The sequence below is a fragment of the Pinus tabuliformis genome, chromosome 1_2 (assembly GCF_031772625.1).
Source record: "Pinus tabuliformis cultivar Carrire ecotype Pingquan chromosome 1_2, CPIR1, whole genome shotgun sequence".
Lineage (NCBI taxonomy): Eukaryota > Viridiplantae > Streptophyta > Pinopsida > Pinales > Pinaceae > Pinus > Pinus tabuliformis.
The window spans coordinates 1,317,228,200-1,317,250,994 of NC_142298.1; the positions used below are offsets into that span (position 1 = coordinate 1,317,228,200).

The 22,795-nt window shown below is 39.5% G+C and overlaps 1 protein-coding gene across 1 annotated transcript in view; it reads left to right on the plus strand.

Annotated features, from left to right (window-relative positions):
* The window catches only part of LOC149211073 (multisubstrate pseudouridine synthase 7-like), a 405,145-nt gene that overhangs the window by 171,770 nt on the left and 210,580 nt on the right, over nucleotides 1-22,795 (plus strand). The window contains exon 13 of the mRNA XM_089396894.1: nucleotides 9,171-9,244. Coding sequence (XP_089253020.1) covers nucleotides 9,171-9,244 — 74 coding nt within the window. The remainder of the gene's footprint in view (nucleotides 1-9,170; nucleotides 9,245-22,795) is intronic.

The following is a 22,795-nucleotide window of genomic DNA, read 5'->3' on the forward strand; positions in this document are numbered from 1 at the left end:
TGCCTTCTCATGAAGGTGTCACCATTGCTCTTCATGGTACCCAAACAATCTCTCCAAGGTCACTCCATGAGGGCTTCAATCAAGGTCTCCAAGAATGTCACCAAGACCGAATTCTACAAATATCATCAAGTATTCTTCAAGGGATGCTCCAAGCTTCAAAAACTGATCTTCAAAATGATCTCCAATAAGCTGCTTAAGAAGTCTTCAATAATAAGCTCAATACTTCTTCAGACTTCCAACCAAGCTCTGCAAAGAAAAGCTTCCCAAGAAAATCTAGGCCACTTCGTAAATAGGTCCAAGCACTTGTTTTATCCCTTCACAAGGTCTGCAAAGAAGTGACACTATAGGTCCAAACTTTCTGTCGATGCTACCCACAGATCTGAGCTCTGTTTGTGACAAATATGAGGATGATAATTGTAACATGTTCGAAGTATTATCACCACAGTCCGAATTTAGCTCAGTCACAATAGTGCGAGATTTAGTTTAATCAATAGTCATAGGTCCAAACTGAAATTCCACAAGCCTGAGGTATATATTAGTAGCACAGGTATGTTCTTTAAGATACCCTTCAATTCTATCTCCAAGCAACGTTGAGGTCTTTCCAAGTGAAAGTCTTCGAGCCACACTTTAAAAATGTTATTCTAGAGGTTCAAAACTTAATACATCCCACAGGTTTGAGCTTCACAGTTCCAAGTCTTATTGTCTGGTCACAAGTCCACAATCTCTAACAAAAGCAAGCTAGTGGTCTACATCAAGATGATGAGAGACATGTAGTATTGCAACAAGCTTTCATAAGGATGGCAAGTTCAACCTCACAAAAATCCTCCTTGATGTTTCTAAGTTTACTTAGTTTAGAAACCCTTCATGCACTTTTTTTGATTTATTCCTACCTACTTGTTATTTTTTCTTTAACAAGTTATTTACAAAATAAATACTGAAAATAAACACCAGTGCATGCTCAACATATTACAGATTAGCAACTAAAAGAAACAAGAACAAACACACCACATGACACCATTATTTTTGGACCAATGTCCCTAGAAAAACCCAATGCGGGAAAATTTGTGCAACTATATGAGGGTTTTCTTATTAAGCAATATCAGAGTACAACTTGGTTGCCGAAATTGGCCTACCCAACAGAGAATTTCCTTAGCAGCTATACCTCACAATGTGAGAGAAATCTCTTGGTTGAAACCCCGGAAAATCCTTCTGGCAGTTCCTCAGCACAAAAATGCTCTGCAACCCCAGCGTCTGCCCAATCTGGACTGCGTCAGCCCCTCTCTATCTCACGCTGGCCCTACGGTACCCTTTCTTGGCCTGCGTCAGCCACAGGAGGCCCTGCGTCAGCTCTGGGAGCCTCTGCGTCAGCTACATTGGCCCGTCTGGTTGCGTGGCCCTACATGAGCCCTTGTCGTCTCTGCGTCACCCTCCTTGGCTACTGCGCTGCTTTCCCGGCACAATCTTTGCCTTCTCTGTACTCAATGCCCCTCAATTGCTCTCCCGATCGCTGATTCTATCTCTCTTAGCAAACCCCGCTCTAGAGAATAGAATGATTGATCATCTGGTGTACTCTCCAAGTGACCCTCAAGCCTCCTCTTATAATTTTTGTGTTGACATATCAACGACCGAGATTAAGTCCCTAATCAACGGCTAAGATTATATCTAGTTTGATCCATGTCTTTTGGACCACTCTAACACAGATTCATATTAATACACATTAATATTTTATTTTCCCTAAGCTTAGACTTAGGGACTCCACTAGGACTCCACTAAAAATATTAATTATTTTAATATCTCCTGATTTGTTTAGAATATGTCCAAACCCTTTCTAGGTATTGTAGATCTCATGTGCCCCAACCTTTCCACCAAATTTCGTGGTTGGAGCACATCTAATGCTACCCCAAATCAACACTCCCTCTTGGTGAGAACCATGCTCTAGGAATACTCCTCACTGAGTATTACTCTGATCATCCGACATTGGTACCTGTGTTGATGCTGGGCCTCCTTGCCCAACATCCTCTGCACTGCTGCCTCCTGTACTGTTGCCCATGGTTCTGCCACTGCCACTGCTGCATCTGTACGACAACTCCCTCTACATCCATGCTGCTGCTGGTCCTTCCTCCTAGCACTGCATCTGCACTGCAACTCCCTTTGCATTTGTGCTGCTGCTGGTCCTTTTGCCCAACATTGCACCTCCTCTCAACATGTTGCCCACTACTGCACTGCAACTCAGTTACTGAGAAGTAAGTAATTGATCTCCCAACTGACCTCCCTGTTGGGCTAGAGACACCCATTGATGCTGAAGCTCCCTTTGCTGCTGACAAGTGCTCCCTATCTCTGACCTTTGCACTGCTACAACAACTCCTTGCATCTCGCATCGTTGCACACCTCTCCGTGCCTTCCTGCACTAGTGGAACACTCCTGTGCCTCTCGCACTGCTGCAGCTTGCTAGCTCTACGCTGTCTTGGGAGTCTTGCATTGTAGCTCTCTCTGCTGCTCCATCCGCATCCGTCTCTACCTACTCAGCCAGTCCTGCTACTCCTCGTCGGGGCTCCCGTAGCAAGGTCTAATCCAAGAGGCTGGGTACCTCAAGGATTCTGCCCCTCATCGCCTATAGTTTGCCTGACTACAGCTTGATGTCTGTCCACTTCCGCTCAAGTGGCACGTGTGCACTCATGGCACAATGATCGTCTATCAAAACTTCCTTCTCTGCCCGTGCTGGCGCTGCCTTAGTCTTGGAAGACTCTCCCTTACTCTTCTTCCTTGGGCACTGGGTCACATAATGACCCATCTCCTCATAGTGGAAGCACTTGATCTTGGAGAGATCTTTCTTCTTCTGCTTCTCCTGCTTTCCCTCAGATGCTAGGGCCACATCCTCCTCCTCCTGCTTGACCTTGATCCCTTTGCTGCTGCTACCTGTCTTCGACTGTCGTCTGATCTCTTCCTAGCGAAGAGCTGCCCACATCTCATCCCAAGGTAGGAGAGTCCCTCTGTCCATGATACTCTGGCCAAATACTTCCCAATCCTCTGAGACAACATTCAGGGCTGTCCTCACCATAAGCTTTTGATTCATTGTCGCTCCTATAGAAACCAACTGGTCTTGGATCTCATTCAGTCCTCCGAGGAAGGTGTTAATCGATTGACCCTTCTTCATCTGATACGACCTCATCTGGTTCTCGAGCAACATTCTTCTCTGCACAGAAGTATGCTGGTACAGGTTCTTGAGAGCCTCCCACATCTCAACTATCGTTTCCTTCTCGGCTATATGTGGTACCACATGATCCTTGACCCCGTCAAGGATAATGCACTTGGCCCTCGCCATCGCCTCTTCGTACTTGTTGTTATCATTGGGGTTGACTGGGATAGCTATAACCTTCAAGGCGAAGTTCTTGACACGATTCCTGTCAAGCACTGATAAGATTTTGGCCTTCCAGACTGCGAAGTTCGATGCTTCGTCCAGTCTATCCTGGTCTCTTACCCCGTGAAGTGCCATGACGCTCCTCTACTTCCCTCCTGGAAGTTCTCTGTTCGACTCCTCTGAGTCTCTACCTCCCATCTGCAAGTTCTCTTCTGGACTCCCTCTGAGTCTTGATTTCCCTCCTGGAAATCCTTCTGCCACTTGTCGAGATGTCCCCTACTCTGATCGTCTTGGGCAACTGGATTGCTGATCCAGGTTCCTCGGCTAGAAACCCTCGATAACAACTCCTCTGGCCCTGCTCTGTCAGGTACTGTTCTGACTACAGTACCTCACTAGCTCCACTCTGCAATATTTCTGCAACCTTCTAGACTCCAACAACTGCCTCTCTGTGAACTGCGTCAGCCCCTCTCTGCCCCACGCTGGCTATGCGTCACCCCAGATGGGTTTGCGTCAGCCGTCTGGCCCTCTGCGTCAGCAACGCTAGCCTCTCTGAGGTTCTGCGCAACTCCCGACTTCTTCTATGCGGCTCTGTGTCACACTTCTTGGCTTTTGCATTGCTAGAAACAATTTCTGTCACCTCAGGACCACTGTTTTCTGTTGCTATTGCTCCGCTCGGTTGATGTCTTTTAGTCCTCATGTGATCTGCAATCACGCTCTGATACCATGTTGAAGTTTCTAAGTTTACTTAGTTTAGAAACCCTTCATGCACTTTTTCTGATTTATTCCTATCTACTTGTTATTTTTTCTTTAACAAGTTATTTACAAAGTAAATACTGAAAATAAACACTAGTGCATGCTCAACATATTACAGATCAACAACTAAAATAAACAAGAACAAACACACCACATGACACCATTATTTTTGGACCAATGTCCCCGGAAAAACCCAGTGCGGGAGAACCAGTGCAACTATCTGAGGGTTTTCTTATTAAGCAATATCAGAGTACAATCTGGGTGCCGAAACTAGCCTACACAACAGAGAATTTCCTTAGCAGCTATACCTCACAGTTTGAGAGAAATCTCCTGGCTGAAACCCCAGAAAATCCTTCCGACATTTCCTCAGCACAAAACTGCTCTGCAACCCCTACGTCTGCCCAATCTGGACTGTTTCAGCCCCTCTCTGTCTCATGCTGGCCGTGTGTCAGCCTTTATTGGCCTGCATTAGCCCAAGGAGGCCCTGCGTCAGCTCTGGGAGCCTCTGTGTCAGCTGCATCGGCCCCTCTTGTGCTCTGCGCAGCACTTGGCTACCTCTGTGTGGCCCTACGTGAGCCTTTGCTGGCTCTGTGTCACCCTCCTTGGCTGCTGTGCTGCTCTCCCTACACAATCTCTGCCTTCTCTGTTTCTCTGTACTTAATGCCCTTCAGCTGCTCTCACAATCACTGATTCTATCTCTCTTAGCAAACCCCGCTTTAGAGAATAGAATGACTGATCATTTGGTGTACTCTCCAAGTGACTCTCAAGCCTCCTCTTATACTTTTTCTGTTGACATATCAACGGCCAAGATTAAGTCCCTAATCAACGGCTAAGATTAGGTCTGGTTTGATCCATGTCTTTTGGACCACTCTAACATAGATTCATATTAATACACATTAATATTTTATTTTCCCTAAGCTTAGACTTAGGGACTCCATTAAAAATATTAATTATTTTAATATATCCTGATCTGTTTAGAATCTGCCCAAACCCTTTCTGGGTATTGGAGATCTCATGTGCCCCAACCTCTCCACCAAATTCCGTGGCTGGAGCACATCCGATGCTACCCCAAATCAACACTCCTTGAGTTTCTCGGTCAAAGTCTGTAATGAAGGCAAAGTTTTGGTCTTTTTCTTCCACAGAAAAAACACAGGCTTGATCACAACATTACTTCACATGAAACTCGGATTTGATGACATGCTTTACTTCACCAGAAACTCGGGCAAGATCACAAGAATATGTCACAAAAAACTCGAGTTCTATCAAAACAATTATGTCATAGGGAACTCGGCCCTTCTATTTTGTCCATAAAATACACCACAGGGAATTCGACCCTCCTATCATAGGTCTCCAAAATTCTTGTCACAACAAACTCAAGTTCTATCCACCACAGTGAAATTGGCCCTCCTATTTTGTTTCTGTCGTCTTATCTCAATTGATCACCGAGTTTCTAAGCTCAAATGAAGGATATACTGGTATATATAGTTGTTGGAGTGACTAAACCGTCATGTTTATTCAAGAAAGCTGACATGACTACGGGGAAGCCAACTTGGGTAGGCATATATATATATATATATATATATATATTAAATTAAATATTCGTCAACGATAAAGGGTTAGGAGATAAGAAATTATTCATTGGAGAGAGGATGAGGTCCTTCATAAGCTAATGCAGTCTTCTCAATTTTTCTTATAGGCAGTAACAAAATATTTTATCATTTTTGGATTAAATATTTTGCACAGTCAATCGTTAGGTATATATGATAGAGTCTTAAGAATTTATTTACATGGATATGATCATTTAGGTTGTAGATAGGGCTTCATTGATCATCACACATCATTATGCATCACTAGATCATTCAAGATAGATCATGGGTTCATTAATCATCATGCATCATTAGTATTTTTCATGTATGTAGCATAGAGTTTCATATATGCATTTAGGGTATCATTCATGCATAGGCTTAGGGTTAAGGTTTCTTAAATAAGAAACAAGGACTAGGGCATCATAAGTATTAGGACATGCATCAATGTGTTAGGGCTAAGTTCTAGAGTATTATGGGCATTTAGATCATACATCAACAATCTAGGGTAACATCAAAGGGTAAATGTACTTAGGGTTTTGTCATGTAGTTAGGGCAACATCACAAAAGGGTTTAAGGCATGAATCACAAGAATCAAGAATATTTTCCATCTCCAATAATGCCATATTGACATCAATGACAACCTTGACCAACAATTAATCCATGCCTAGGAGTGTCCATGATAAGCAAACTACAAGTAATACCTATGGATTCGGGAGGCCCACCTTCAAACATACGATCATGGCAGATGGGCAAGGGACCACATGGCTGACTCAAGTGGCGGAGAACTGGCACAATGAGCTAGTTGATGGCTGTAAAGGGCTGCTGGATGAGGAGCATCTGGAGAAATTTTTTCTCCTAGGGATATTACCCACAAAATGGTGGATAACAAGAACCAATCATATGCTTCAGCTTTCAGGTTGTTAGATGCGGTCATGACATTCTCTTGTTCACCTATTAGCAGGTTTGCTTCGAAGATAGTGTCCATTTTATTTACCCACACATTGGCGGCTTTATGGTCCTTACCATCGTACTTAGGTAATTGCCTTTTAATTTTGTAGTAGTCTCTTTCAGGAAATTTTGTATAGTACTGAATTCCTTGGAACCGTATATGCGGTATTCATGGGACTTTGTGCATCGACGAGAATTCATGACTTGGAAAAACTTCGCCTTCTGTGGTCTTAGGACTCTGTGGTGACTCTTGTGTGCTTAAGGGATTAAAGGGTGGAATGACTCCTCCCATAAACTGGCTCATCATGTTCTCTATTTTTTTTGATATTAATTTCCATTTGGTCTTTAGTGCTAGTTATCTTCTCTTGGTTTTTTACGAATTCCTCCTGTTTTTTTCGACATTGTCAAGGTGCTATCGCATTCTATGGATTTCCTTCTGCTTTTTTTCGACATTGTCAAGGCTTCCTTGAATTCGCATCGTCATGGCTACTTCCCATTTTGTTCTTCTTTTTCTTAGTAGACCCAATTTTTTTTTTTTTTTCAAGATAATAATAATATTACTATTATTTTTTATATAATTAATTGTAATTTAATTTTATAATTAATTATATTTTAACCCTATGTACTATATAATTAATATTGTAATTGAATGGTTCGATTTGGTGACCGAGGTGTCACATCGTTTGATGTGGGAGTTGACTGTTGACCTGTGTAATAAATAGCGGTGGATGGGAATGTTGAGTAGGAACGAGACAACGGGAGCATGACGGGATGTGGCACGACTAGCGTGTGGACAGGGGCGATGATGGAATCAAAGGCAGGAGGTTGATTGCGGGTCGGGTCGACAAGTAGACAGGGCTTTGACAGGAGGTTGGTCAACAACATAATAACCTCAGAATGGAGACTGTGGTGGTTTGGCAGCGGGGACAGTGTGTTGAGGGTCGAGTGTTGAGCTGTCTGTCGTGGCCAGGACCAAGGTGATGGTAGTTAGCGGCGAGGAGCACGGGTGCAGTGGACTCGCTGGCTGACTTCGTGGTGACACAGTGTGTGGGGTGTGGAAATATCGCTCGAAAGGAGAACGATGATGAGTGGAACAACGAGGAGTTTGTGGAATGGATGTGAATGGAGGTGTAGATGCTGGTGAGAGATAGTGCACAACAAACATGCAGGGAGGCTTTGATACCACTGAAATAATGAAACCAGTACACAATAAGAGTATTTGTGTGTAGATTTGTGTAGTAGAGTATGTAGGTAAAATGTATTATTGATAAAATATGAAATGGTGATTACAATTCTTCGTGGCGGTGTGCCTATATAGGCATTGATTGGCCACGAAGATAGGTGGTCACATCTTTTGACCAATGTCCCTTCATAATTAATGGGACATTAATTAATTATTATTATTAATACTTGTTATTTAATGTTTATTTATTAATTGATATTTGTTATGAATATTTTATTCATAACATAGGGCCATATGTTTGATCATTAGGCTGCCCCACTGAAAAATTATTGTTTCTTTGAAAAAAATTGCATTTGGAATGCTCCCGGGGTCGCTCCTGAGGAGCTCCTAAAGGGAGCACTCTCCAGGAGCGGGTTCAAGGGGGGAGCCGCTCCCCTGCAACCCTGGTGCAAACAAACTTTGTTCGTAACTGAGTCCAAGTGTATAGGTGATGAACACCAAGCCATTAAACTGCTCCCCTCAGTTATAGTGCACAAACATAAATGCATAACTGAAGATCCCGTGGCTTGTTTGTTTGCTTTCCTATGCTTGAGAGAAAAATAGTGAATATGCAAAATAGGCCATCTTGTGCATTGCCAAATTTTCCTTTACTTATTTCACATTATTATGATGCCTTTGTCCCATATGTATGGTATATGGAAAACCCAAGGTCAAGGTTTCCACAGGTGAGGGGACATGGACGTTGAAATTCATATAATGATATTTTTGCATGTGTATGACCAAATAGATTGGCATTAAATGTGTAATGGAATGAGAATTCTTGTTAAGGGCATTTTTCACTTGAACAATGGATCTCTACTTTTGGTGCTAGACGTTTTGATGACTGATATTTAACAATTGCTTCTAATCATAACGACTATTAACTGAACCAATTTGTAACTATACTGGATTTTTTCATATTTATTGAGCACTATTATCTACCTAGTTTACTTGGATGTCACTTTAATTGCGCTGTTCAAGATTCTTTCACTTAATATTCGTGTATATTGCTTTTTCTTTTGGTTTGTACTGCACCCACATTGTTGATGTTTGTTTCTTACTGAAATGGACTTTCTTATTGGGGGCCTCTTCCAATTGATCAATGATACTGAATGGGAACCCTACTTGGCTCATTCTTTAGGCTGACATGAATCTTGTTGAAATGCATCCTTGTGCAAGTGTGTATGCTAACAACTCTTTTGATGTGTTTCCTCTTGTATCAGCTACCTTTTGGGGGGCAAATTGATGTGTGGATCTTTATGTAGAAGAGGGGGTTGAATATGTTCATCTTTGTTTGATGCAGCTTACATGCCTTAAGAAGAATCCAGGAAATTACGTACAAGCCATCTGCAGTATTTCAAGAACATTGAGAATGATGTATCGCTCTCACTCTCTCTCTGTCTCTTTGATACATTGGTTTGCCTTTTTCCCTGTTCTCTTAGCTTTATATTTTCCATTTTGCTTTTGGAAAATCACTTTTTGCACTTCCCTGATTGACAGTTTTGATATGTTGTACTTTGCAGTCCCTATAACCTATTCTGTTCATTTCGTCAATGGACATCAAGTTCATTTTATTATTGTTTTTCTACTTAAACAATAAATTGTTCTCTGTCTTCTTGTATTCATATGCATGCAAATATTTCATTTCTTTCTGTTGCTATTTATGTGTGAAACATGTCCCATTAGAAGCTTTGAGCTGAGCGGGCCTTCAGAAACGTTTATGTAGATTTTAGAGATGGTTCAAAGTTTTAGCATGTGAAGTAAGTTGGAGATTTTTCATTTATTCTACCGTTCATGTGCATTAAGCTCCAATTTTTTTGCCTATAAATGCTTAAAAACTGAAAAAATAAGAAGCAAAAAAAAGAATAAAAATGACAATATATATAAAACTTTTTCTCCTATCACTTCTATTTACCTTTTAGTCACTCGTTGATACTCAATTTTATTTTCAATGTTCATTATCCACTGCTAATTTTTAATTTTAACTTTTTGAGTCTTGACTGTAGACACTGATGACCTTAGATTGAGTGTTTGGCTTGTCACTCTTTACTGTTTTTGAGTTTGAGCAATTTCGATTTACTACTTCAGACTTAAATATGTCTTATTTTTCTTATTACTAATTAGATATCTGGAATGATGAATTTTAAATCAATATATCAATATTATGATCTTTCTTTTTAATTTATGGTATAATCTATGTATTTCATTACTGAATTTGAATTTAAATCATGTTTATATCATTTACAAATTTGAATTGAGTGCTATTTTATTGTTTACTGTTTAGTATTTAGATTGCATAATGATGAATTTGCATGAGATGAATTGTTATTGTTGGCATTTTAGTATTATTATTTATATTTTTAGAGACAGGGACCCCAACATCTCCTTGCCCCCCCTGAATTTCCGAAAAGTTTGGGGGAGGTTCTACACATCCCCTATTTGCATGTCCCCTCTCACGTGTTGCCATGTCCCAGAAACTTGGTGGAACATTGGTATTTTTCTGAGTGATGAAAAGGTGGTTGAAAAGAAATTTGTTTCTATATGAGGAGACCTGTTATCACTTGAAACTGGAAGGTTCCATGGTATCTAGAAACACTAAATTGTCACCATGTATTATTTCCTTGCACTTTGGGATAGTCCCTGCTAACCATTGGGTGGGGAGGAACGGGGGGATCTTGTTGGACTTCACAATTATACTGAGAGGGGGGAGGCGGTGAATCAGTATAATGACAATTCATACTTATTTAATTCGATTCAAACATCATAAAAAGTCAATCCCATAAACTGAACAAGTAAAACAAGATATACATGAATACACTTATTGGAGAAAATCACGGAACTTCTTGTTGAAAATTGACAGCTCAGGGATGATTTTTCTTAAAAAGTCTCATTTTTGACAATTTTGCAGTGTCTTTCTAAAAATAGGAAGTCATGTCTAGCATCTCAAATATGACTTTCCAAAAATAGTAAATCACCTTGCATCAATTGGTAATCAAGTATAGTTGATGGAAAATCACTTAACTTATCATCAATCAATCTTAATAGTTCAATCTCGACTTAATCATTAATATTATTAATATTATTGTTATCCTTTATGATATTATGATATTATTATTAAAAAGAATTACAAGTCACCTTACCTTCATCACGTCAATCACTTCACACCTCTCTCCTTGATGACTCACATGGCACTATGCAACTCTCTCTCTTAATGATACATTAGACTCTCTCTTACGCACTCATTAAAGACATGTCATTAAAAGTTCCTCTTATGCTCTCTTTAATGCATATGTTACACTCTCTTTAACTAAGGCATGCGTTTCTCTCTTAGTGGCATAAGATACTAAGGGATGTGTTCCTCTCTTAATGGCATAAGTCACTAAGGTATGCGTACCTCTCCTTAATGGCATAGGTTACTAAGGCATGCATACCTCTCCTTAATGGCATAGGTTACTAAGGCATGCTTCCTCTCCCCTTAATGGCATGAGTTACACTCCCCTAAATGGCATATGTTACTCTTCCTCAAGGCATACGTATTGCTCCTTTATGACAAGAATTCGTTGCTCCTCTTATATACGTGTCTCAGGTCTCTCACCTAACTACTACTACTTGTGCATTGTGAAAGAAGGATTCGATCTTCAGAGAGGGAGTTGGAGAGACTTAAAAAAGATTGTGAGAGAGAGAAACTGGGAGAGTAAGGGCAAAACTTGGTGAACCAAGGTTGATTCAATGTTTCAGTGTTGATTCAGTTGAAGGGAAGGTTGATTCAGTGTTTGCATCTACTGCTGCTTGTTGGAGAATGTTACTAGATTCGGTTTTCATAATTACCTTTGTACTTATGACATGGTATGGTTTTGTATAAAGAAGAAAAATAATTATTATTTTTAAGCATGGGTTTCATGCTCAAATTGGTTTTTCTTCTAGGTCAAGCATGTTCTTCATGTTTCTAGGGTTTGTTACGTCAAAAGTGTTGGAAAATGTAACTAGTTTCGGTCTTCATAATTTGTACCATTATGTATTATATGTAAAAAGAAAAAGAAAAGAAAAAGAAAAATTATTATTATTCTTCTAGACAAACATGTTCTTCATGCTTCTAGGCTTTTGAGTCAGAGTCAAAGTCCTGTTTGGACCTATTGTAAAAGAAAAAGAAAAATATTTTTTAAATATGTATTTTTGGGTCAAAAACCCTCTAGATGCCAGGTCGGCCTACTTGTCAAGTCGGCCCTGCTCCAAAGGACATGTCCACTCGCACCCCTCTGGACAAGTATAAATAGACAGAAGTTGGAGCTCATTTGGACATACAATTTCGCTGTTTTTGATCTGATTTTTCGTAGAAGCAAGGAGGGCCAAAATTTATTGAAAATAAGGGTTTTCTCTTCGAGTGACGTATATGGAAGTTCTGCGTTATTACAACTCTTTTTGAAGATCTATTGCTAGTCTCTTGATGATGGATTTGTTGTGCATAAAGGAAGGTTTGACTTGGCATCTAGAGGGTTGGTTATGGGTGTTGGAAATCTCATTTTGATTTGATTCTATAAGAAGAGAATTTTTTGGGTTTCCCCTTAGAGGGGTATTGCCCTGGCTTGGAGCCTATATCTTGTGTTCTTCATGTTTACGTTTTGATAATTGTTTGATGAGAAAAAACATAATTAAATGGACAAGAAGCCAACAAATTTCACAAGCAATTATCGAAGAAAGGAAAATCTAATTTAATCGTAAAACCTCCCGAGTTTCCAACATGGTATCAGACTTAAGGTCTGGAAAAAGGAGACTGAGGATCACATCTCTATGGATCTCGCACATCTGTGTGGTTCGATCAACTGTGAGACTCTCATGACTCGTATAGTTTGTTCTGAGATTCTTTTGTGAAGGCATCGCTTAGTTTAATGGTTTGAATTACCATGTTGTGTCTTGCACCTGTCACATAGGAACTTTATGAATCTCACTTTGTAATTCGATATACTCACTTCATCTGAGGGCTCACATAAATCAACACTGGTTCGTGTATATGTTCTGTGGCTTGCTACAATCAAGAAGAGTCTCGTTGAAGCTTTGACTTTTCTATGGCTTGCATGACATGCATACTGTGTAGTGGCTCGTATTATTTTAAGTGGCTTGCACGGTCTTGCTCTATACACAGGTTGGCATTGAGTAAGGGATCTATAGCTCGAAATCCGCACTTGTGATTATTCACTGGTGTCACAATCTATCTCTGTGACGATTGTATGGTTTGAGGTTCGTATGGCTCGTTGTCTCGTATGGAATGACTTTATAGTGCCATGAACATAGACATGCCCCTGTAGCTCACTCACAATTTAGTGGGAAATATTATAAATATTGGTTCGATCCTGTGGCTCATAAAATAGAGGCATTGTGTCATCTTCTGTAACAATGGTGGACTCGATATGTACCTTAAACTAACTTCATGAATTGGTGACTCAGATTATAGTGCGTCAGCCTGCATATATTACAGTGTGACTGCGATCTGAAGTAGATGGTCTCGCATTTGTGGATGATCACCCTATACGTGATCTTGAGTAATCTTGCATTCAGCGAATGTCTTGCTCTATGAAACAGTCCCGAACTATGCAATCTTCAATGATCTTGCTATGGTCTTGCTATAATAAAGTGGCAATGGTTTCATATGACATCTCGACATTGCTAGGAATACACCTCATAGCTAACCTTAGTATGTGGTTTAGTGGCTTTGTCTCTACAATGACTTATGGATAGACAAGAGTTTGATGATATCTCTTGTGGCATGATGGTTTGCACACATTGATGACTCTCTCATATATACATTCTGATAGTAGAAGAAATATAACATGATTAAGTTCTAAGTATGTGACCAAGGATTCATGAGCTGTGGAATTTTGCTGCTGAAGAATTGGAACGTATGTTAGAGGCATCGATTTAGTGGTTAAAGGAACAATTTATGTTTTGGTTGTGTTTTAGCAAGGTGCAAGGAAGAAGATATTGTAGCTTGCTGATTAGTTCGTTCCATGGGGACTTTTGATTAAAATTGAAAGCATGGAGAGGGATTCTTGTACAAAATGGAGAGAGACCATGCGGAAGGATGTTGATCTCAAAGAGGCAGTTAAGCAGAATCTGATATCTTGACAAAAGATCATCATGATAACATAATTATGATATTGATGTTTTGGTATGGTTATCTGGTTGATATATGGTTTTGCGACCTGAAAGAATGTTGCAGAAATGCATGATGGCAGTTGAGGCAAGTGCCTCTACAACTGTTTGTTTTGAACTCAATTCAAAGAATATATGGATTGAGTTGATGGATTTGGTTATCCTTGGAGGATTATATGACCAAGATGTCTACATCATCTTGGGATTGAAAGGTAGCAGTGCAAAAAAATAACTTGATATTTATGTTTCAATGGCAATGAATATCACTTTCATGATGTGAAGGAAGCTATGATTAGCTCAACTTTGTTTGGCTTGATATAATGCTTTTGTTGGTGATTAGAGGAATGTGATATGGAAGGTTGGTGAACCTTGTCACAGATTGAAGAAAGAGTTGGCTCCATAACTTTTTGAAAGACAAAAGCTCAATATGATGAGATGCAAAGAAAAGGGGGATCCATGCAACTACTTAAAAATCTCTGTGAAAGAACTAGTAGCTGATGTAGTTTGAGACATGTTAAAGAGCTTGTGGTTATGTCTTCCTAGTTAAAAGGAAGTAAGCAATCTCCTCTATGCTTAAAAGGGAGTAATATTCTCCTTAATGTTTGAAAAGGAGTAAGGATCTATTCCCCGATCAAAAGGGAATGAGGATCTCCTCTTTGGTTGAGAGGGAGTGACAATGGATATTTTATTCTCTTCTTCATGTGTCATGCACTAGGCCAGGACTAACAACCATATGTCTAGGGAAGGCCATGGAGGGAGAATAGAAAATGGAGGATTGGATAAGCATCTGGGATTGGTACTTCTTAAGGATTGGGAATCCAAGATAGGAAGGAATCCCTTTATCGACACTCTTTGAGGATTGGATAAGGTATCCAAGAGTCAAGACAAGAGTGGTCGAAGAGGACCGATATTCTTTGAGGATCCAAGATAAGAATAGTCCTAGAAGGACATACCTAATGAACATCCGAATGGGGTATGTGCCTTGAGAGTAGTGTGGTGTCTCATGTAAAACCTCCCAACATTCTGCTTTGATCTAGTGGAGATAAAGAGCTTGTTAGTCAAGGCCTTGCTATGTGGACAATGCTTGCTATGATGTTGATGCTTAAAGATGGCTTATCAATCCAACTCTTCTTATGAGAATATTTCAGTTTGAGAGAATCCTTGTACCGATTATGTAATTATGAATACCTCGCTAGTTAAGAGGGAGCGTTGGAGAATGTAACTAGTTTCGGTCTTCATAATTACCTTTGTACTTATGACATTGTATATTTTTGTAAAAAGAAGAAAAATAATTATTATTTTAAGCATGGGTTTCATGCTCAAATTGATTTGCTTCTAGGTCAGGCATGTTCTTCATGCTTCTAGGGTTTGTCATGTCAAAAGAGTATTTGCCATAACTATTGAAGTCAAGTCCCATTTGGATTTTGAAAAGAAAGTGTAAAGAAAAAATTATTTTGAGTCAAAATGTCATTTTTGTCCCTACAAGACAAAGTCGGTCCTATTTGGGGTAATTCAACCTCCTTAGATGTGTATATAAGAGCAGTTCGACCGCATTTGACACACACATCAAGCAAGTTCGATCTCTTAGAAAAGGAGGAAAATCAACAAAAAGGTCAAGGAAGAAGTCAAAAGAAAGAGGAGAAGAAAAGCGAATTCAAAAGAGAAAGAATCTACCTTAGATAGCCTCACACATGTGGAATTTTAGAGTTGCTGGAAGGCCGAAAATTGCTGGTTTGTTGTAGGAGGTTGAAATTCTGTTGCAGGGGCCAAAATATGAAGTTTGACCAGTTTTGGAAGGGTTTGACTAATGTTGACTTGTTGGAAAGGCTTGGAAGGAGGGTTGACTTGGGGCTTGTGAGTGGACTTGGTCTTGGCATTTGGGTCTTGGATTTCTCATTTGAGCTAAGTCTATAAGAAGAGAAGAAATTCTTTCCGAGTTTCCCCTTTGGAGGGGTTTTGTTGAGAAATCTAGGGGCAACAAGTGTAGGAGATTTCTCTTCTTATTGATAACTGCTTGTGATGTATTTTTACTTTTCTTGATTTACTTCTTCTTTCCTTTATTATAATTAGTGTTCTCTATCATCAAACAACTACCAAAAACATAAAGAACAATGAGACAATAGGACACAAGATGTAGGCGATCAACTAGGGCCAAAACCTCTCCAACTTGAGAGGAAAACCCACCAAAATTCTTCTTCTTATAGAATCTTCAATTGACGAATTCCAAGACCTAGACCCTTGACCAAGAACCCCTCCAAGACCAAGTCAATGCTTCCTCTTTGAATAGCTTCTCCTTCCAGCAACTTTGACCTACTCAGCAATTGCAACTTCAGAAATTGCAACTGCAACTTCGACTTGCCCAGAAATTGCAACTTCGACTTGCCTAGAAACTGCAACTTTGACTTATTCGCTTGAGTAGATTCTCTCTCCTAGAGAACTCGACTTCCAAAACAACTCTTCTTGATGACCTAACTTCACTTTTGCAACTCGGCTTCACTGCAACAATATGTGCCCTAATTCCTTTGCACGTGTGGAGAGAAGTAGCCCAAAAACAAATCCAAAATAGCTCGACTTTTCCTCCTTCCTTTGTCTTCTTCTTCTTCACACTTCTTCTTGTCCTTATGATCGAACTTGTGTGTGTCAGTGAAGTATCTCCAAATGAGGCTGAGTGCCCTATATATAGGCTTCCTTGAGCCTCCTATTAGGTTGACTTGACATGTCCTTAGGCCGACTTGTTGCTCCATGAGGCCGACTTGATGCTTGCATGTTTGACATGGTCTTGGAGGGTCTTTTGACTCTAATTTGACTCAAATATTTTTCTTACAATATGTAACATGCCCAAGAAGGGTTATTCATACATGACAATGACTCTTTTGACTTTATAGACTCAATGACAAATTCTAGAAGCTCTCAATGGGAGCTTGACCTAAAATAGATTTCCCTTGAGCATGAAAACCATGGCTCAAGAACAATTTTAATAAATTTATTTTTCTCTTTTTATTGAATACATAAAATCAACATTACACATGTCATTGTGAAGATTGAACCTAGTTACATATTTGAACTCTCCCTCTTAACTAGGGAAGTATTCATAATCCATACAAGGTACTTGGACATTTTCAATATGAAGAATTCTCATAAGAAGAGTCAGATTGGTAACCCATTTGTTTAGCATTATATCATACAACATTGTCACATAGCAAGGCCTTGACTAACCACTATATCTCTCCACAAGATCAGAGCACAATGCTGGCGAGACCAATGATTTATAGACACCATCATCATTGTCTCTCTTTGAACATACCCCACCTGGGTTCTCTTAGAGTATGTTCCATCCAATGTTATCGGAACCAGACCGGAACTGGGCTGTTCGACTAATTGGAGGCCAAAACTGGTACGAATAAAAATAGAGCGGTTCAATACCGAACTGGTCTGTTTCGATTTAGATGTTGGTTCAGTCGGTCCACAATGTTCGCAGACGCGCAACCTTGGCATAAAAAAATCGTTTTTATTTTTTATTTTTTTTAATATTGTCCCTAATTTCTAACCTACTCTAACCCCCACCAAAGCTATTTAAACACCCCCACCCCCTCTATTTCACCCACACTATTCATTCGAGTCTCTTGCAATTCTTGAGCCGAGTTTGGTGAGGAGAATTCAGAGAGTTTTTTGTAGGGTTGTTCTAAGGGAGATTTTTTGCATATTTGAAGAGCTAATTGGAGTCTTGGAGCGCTGTTGGGTTGGTAGATTTTCAAGCTAGTTCAAAGATTTTTTTTTTCCGAGAGATCTCTAGGTTTTCTTCAGTGGTTTTTGGTGCTGGTTGAAGAGTTTTTTATTTTTATTTTGTTGGAGCTGTTACATAGCTGATTTTAGAGGATTTTGGAGTTGATTTATTCCAAAAAAAATTAGAGGGTAAAGCAAGATATTTTTTGCTATTTATTTTTGTTCCATTTTTCTCCAAAAACTAGTTCTTTTTTTCCCTAAAACTTTAAAAACCCCAATGTTTTTATGCAGATTTGTAGGGGCTACTCCAACGCTGATTTGGGAGGATTTTGGAGCTGATTTTCGTTAGAAAATTAAGAGGGAAATTCAAGGTATTTTTTTCAACCATTAACGAAAAATTTTTCTTCAGAAATCTATTATTTTTTCCCTAAATTTTTTAAAACCCTAGTGTTTTTATGTAGAATCCAGATTTGTAACTTTTATTTCAAAAAAAAATTATGGCCGTTATTTTCTTCTATTTTTTTCTCAAGAATTGTTGAAATTTGTAGGGTTATTTTGAGGGATTTCATGGCAAATTTCTGAGGGAGAGTTTGGAACTGATTAAAGAATTTATTTTCAGATTGGTTGGAGCTTCTTCTCTTCTCAAAATTTACAGATCTTCTCCAGGTATTTCATTGCCTCTATTCCTCTTTTATTTTTCTCTAAAAAAATTGCCATAGAATTCTAAAAACCCTAGGGTTTTCTATGCAGATTTTTCATTTCTTCCTCATGGCCCCCAAAAACAAGAATGATCCAACTTGGGTTCACTACCATTTAAATGAACAAGGGATAAAAGTCTGCAACTATTGTGGGAAGAAAGTTAAGGGTGGGGGGATCCATAGAATTAAAGAACACCTAACACATTGGAGAGGGCAAGTAAAACCTTGTGAAAATGTTTCTGATGATTTTAAAGCAGAGATGCAAAGTTTAATTGAAGCCTACAACAAAGAAAAGGGGAAAAACAAAAGAATTAGAAAATATATAGGCAAAAGTCAAGGATGATGCTATGCTCAGTGACCTTGATTTTGAAGAATATATGCCTAGTTTTGAAGATTGCTCTAGTTTCCCTGCTAAAGTTGGAGAGGGTAGTTCAAGTGCTTTCAACTTGAAGAGGACAATAGTTCGTAAAGGGATTGACTCCTTTGTACCCTGCACCACCCCTGGTTCTCAACCAACCCTTGATGCTAAATGGAAGAAGATAGAGAAGGAGGCTGCATATGAATGCATTGCTAGATGGTGGTATGATGCAAACATACCTTTTAATGCTACTAATTCTGCATATTATTAGCCCATGATTGATGCTATGGCTTCATGTGGAGCAGGTTTCAAAAGCCCTAGCTTTCATGATATCAGGGGGCCACTTTTACAAAATGAGGTCCAAAGAATACAAGAGTACCTTACAGAGTTCAAGCACTCATGGACCAAAATAGGATGCACAATTATGTTTGATGGATGGACTGCTGGTAGATCTTGCACCATACTAAATTTCTTAATTGCTTGTCCAAAAGGTACTATGTTCTAAAATCTATTGATGCATCTGATCAGGTGAAGGATGCACAATTGCTATTTCGTCTTTTGGATGAAGTAGTTATGGAAGTAAGGGTTGAAAATGTTGTACAAATTATCACAGATAATGCCTTTAACTATTTTGTAGTGGGAAAGATGTTAGAGGAAAAATACCCCACCATTTGGTGGTCCCCATGTGCAACCAATTGTTTGGACCTCATGCTTGAGGATATTGACAAAATTGAGTAGTGAAGAAGTGTGGGGAAGATGCAAAATCCATAACTAGGTACACTAGAATCACTCATGGGTTTTGATGAGAAAGCACACAAGGGGTAAAGACCCTGTTTGAACTTTGATCAACCATTACACGATTTGCAACCAACTTCTTTTTGTTGCAATCCCTTGTTCAACAAAAAACGAACTTGAGGAAGATATTTTCATGTGATGAATGGATTTCAGCTTGGAGGAGCAAAAAGGTTGAAGGAAAACAGATGGTTGACCAAGTATTTGATAAAAGATTTTGGTCAAAGACAGAGGAGACTATGCTATTTAGTGAGCCTCTTGTCAGAGTTTTGCAGATGGTGGATAGTGATAAACCTGCCATGGGTTTTGTTTATGAGGCTATGGATCAGGCCAAGGAACAAATGAAGGCGACATATGGGGTTAAAAGACTAAAGTACATTCCTCTATGGAGAATCGTTGATGAAAGATGAAACAAACAATCCCATAGACCTTTACATGCAGCTGGATACTACGTAAAATCAAGGTATGTAATTTTGGATTTCAATGCTCATTGCTTATAAGTTTTAAATTTTAAGTTTAAGAATATGTTTTTTTATTTTTCATTTATTTTCAATTCTTTTGTTCTTTTTCTGAATTTTGAAGGTACCATTACACTACAAATTTTGAGGCTGATGGGGAGGTATTAAGGGGATTGTATAAATGCATTGAGTGCATGGTCCCAGATTCCAAGACTCAAGCCCGGATTCATAACAAGATCTTGAATTTCAGTAAGAGTATCGATACCTTTGGAATTTCTATGGCTGTAAGAAATAGAGCAAAGAGTCCCTTAGGCAAGAACTGTCAAAATCTGCAAATTCTTATATTACTCATTTCAATTTGCAATTGTTGAGTCCAAGTTTCAACTTTCAAATTCATTTGCTAATACTTTTTTTTCCTTCCACCTTTTTGCAGCTTATTGGTGGCAACAATTTGGTGGCCAATGCCCTCAATTGCAAAAATTTGCAAGTAAAATACTAAGCCAGACACACTAAGAAGAGGAACCGTTTGGAGCAAAAGTGGTTGAATGACATGGTTTTTGTTCAGTACAACTTTAGGTTGAGGCGCAACCAATTGTTGAATAAAACCCCTGAATCAAGCAACATTGTCTTGGCTGACTTTGATCCAACATCAGAATGGGTTGTGGAGAGTCAAGCACCAACATTTGACAATGAAGACCTTTCTTGGTTGGACTTGGACCCACCTCCACAGGATGCAGAGGTAGATATATCAGAAGCACCAGTAGCAGCTTCAGGGCCAGGGGAATCAAGCCATAATCCCATTGCAGACTTGGATGCTACTCATTCTTCAAATGAGGATGAGGAGGAGGATGATGATTTGATCATTGATTTGCTGTCGCTGTAGCTTGTAGTATTGTAGGATGTAGTATAATACTATGATATATCATGTTATTTTGGACTATAAAGGCCTTTTAGAGCCTGCTTCTTGATTTTTGTAACATTTTGGTTCAACAATGTTTTGCACTAAGTGCTATTTTAGTTATATGCACTATTACTTGCTAATATGCTATATAAATGAGAACTTTTGCATATTTGTGTATAAATGGTTTGGATTCATATGGATGCACATGAATATGTTTGTTTTTTCTTTAAAATATATATATTTTATGTGTTTTTGGTAAATAGGTTTATTTTTATTTATTTTATTTTTATTTTTATTTTTTGATATTACGTGTTTCTTTGCCGGTTCTGATCGGTTCCCAGTCCATATGGTTTTCCGGTTCGGTTCTGATAACATTGGTTCCACCAAGACTATTCTTATCTTGGATTCCCAGACCTCAAAGAATATCGGTCCTCTACGGCTACTCTTATCTTGGATGCCCTACCACATCCTCAAAGAGTATCGGATGCCAGATGCTTATCCAATCTTCCATTCTTTCTTCCAAAGTGAAGACAAGAATGATGTGTAAGTAGAGAAACATGTTTGTCACTCCCTCTTCACCAGGGATGACCAACCCATGTTATACTCTTAACCTGCAAAGTAATACCCAAACATAGAATATGCGAAGGAAAAATACCCAGAACACAGAATATGCGAAGAAAAGATACCTAGAACACAGAATAGCAATGATTTTATTATTCAGAGAGAAATGTTCACAGGCCTCTTCGAGGGGGCAACCTCCAATAGAGCAGAGCTCGATTACAAAAACAAGACACGATACTCCTCGCAGGGAGTCTCTATCCTTTATATATGACTCATACATGCAATACCACGGGCCAATACCGTGGGTTTTATTAATACCATCTATCTAATACTACCGCCCATTTGCAACTAACTGTGGTCCCGTCATTAATTGCGGGTTAACCACTTACAAATATTAATATGGGCTTTATTGACTCTTGACTATGACGTGATCCCATGACATAAATAAGGGGGTTAGGGTGGGACCCTAACATGCCCTCCCCCTTAAGACTAGCCTTGTCCTCAGCTGCGAAAACTGCTGAAGAATAGTGGCTGGTTCCCAAGTTGCATTTTCCGGAGAGGTGTCTTTCCATTTGACGAGGACTTCCTTAATCATGCGGCCGCGCAGGTGCTTGTCTCGTGTGTCTAGAACCTGTTCGGGTTGAAGCCAGATTGACCCTTCTTCGTCTAATTCAGGTAGATTGGTTTGAACTCGGCAATTGTTCCCAATCAATTTCTTGAGGCACGATACATGGAAAACTGGATGGATTTTTGCTGTAGGTGGCAAAGCCAACTTGTAAGCCACTTCTCCAATGCGCTGAAGTACTTGGTATGGTCCGTAGAATTTTGGAGAGAGCTTTTGACAACCCTTATCTTTGAGTGATGTTTGCTTGTATGGTTGCAGCCTCAAAAAGACCTGATCCCCTTCTTGAAATTGGCGCTCTGAGCGATGTTGGTCGGCCTGTTGCTTCATGCGGTTCTGAGCTTGATGAAGATTCTCGCGAAGATGGGCGAGCATGGTTGCGCGGTGTTGTAGGAGTTGATCCACTGCTTGTACTTTGGAGCATCCCTTGAGATAAGAAGTAGGGGAAGGCGGAAGTTGCCCATAGACTGCTTCATAGGGAGTCATTTTGGTGGTGGCATGATAGTTGGTGTTATACCACCATTCAGCCAGAGGTAACCATTGTGCCCAAAGGTGTTGCTTTTCTGAAGTGAAACACCTAAGGTAGGTTTCTAGACATTTGTTGACAGCTTCGGTTTGACCATCTGTTTGCGGATGATATGAAGTACTGAGTTTGAGTTGAGTGCCTT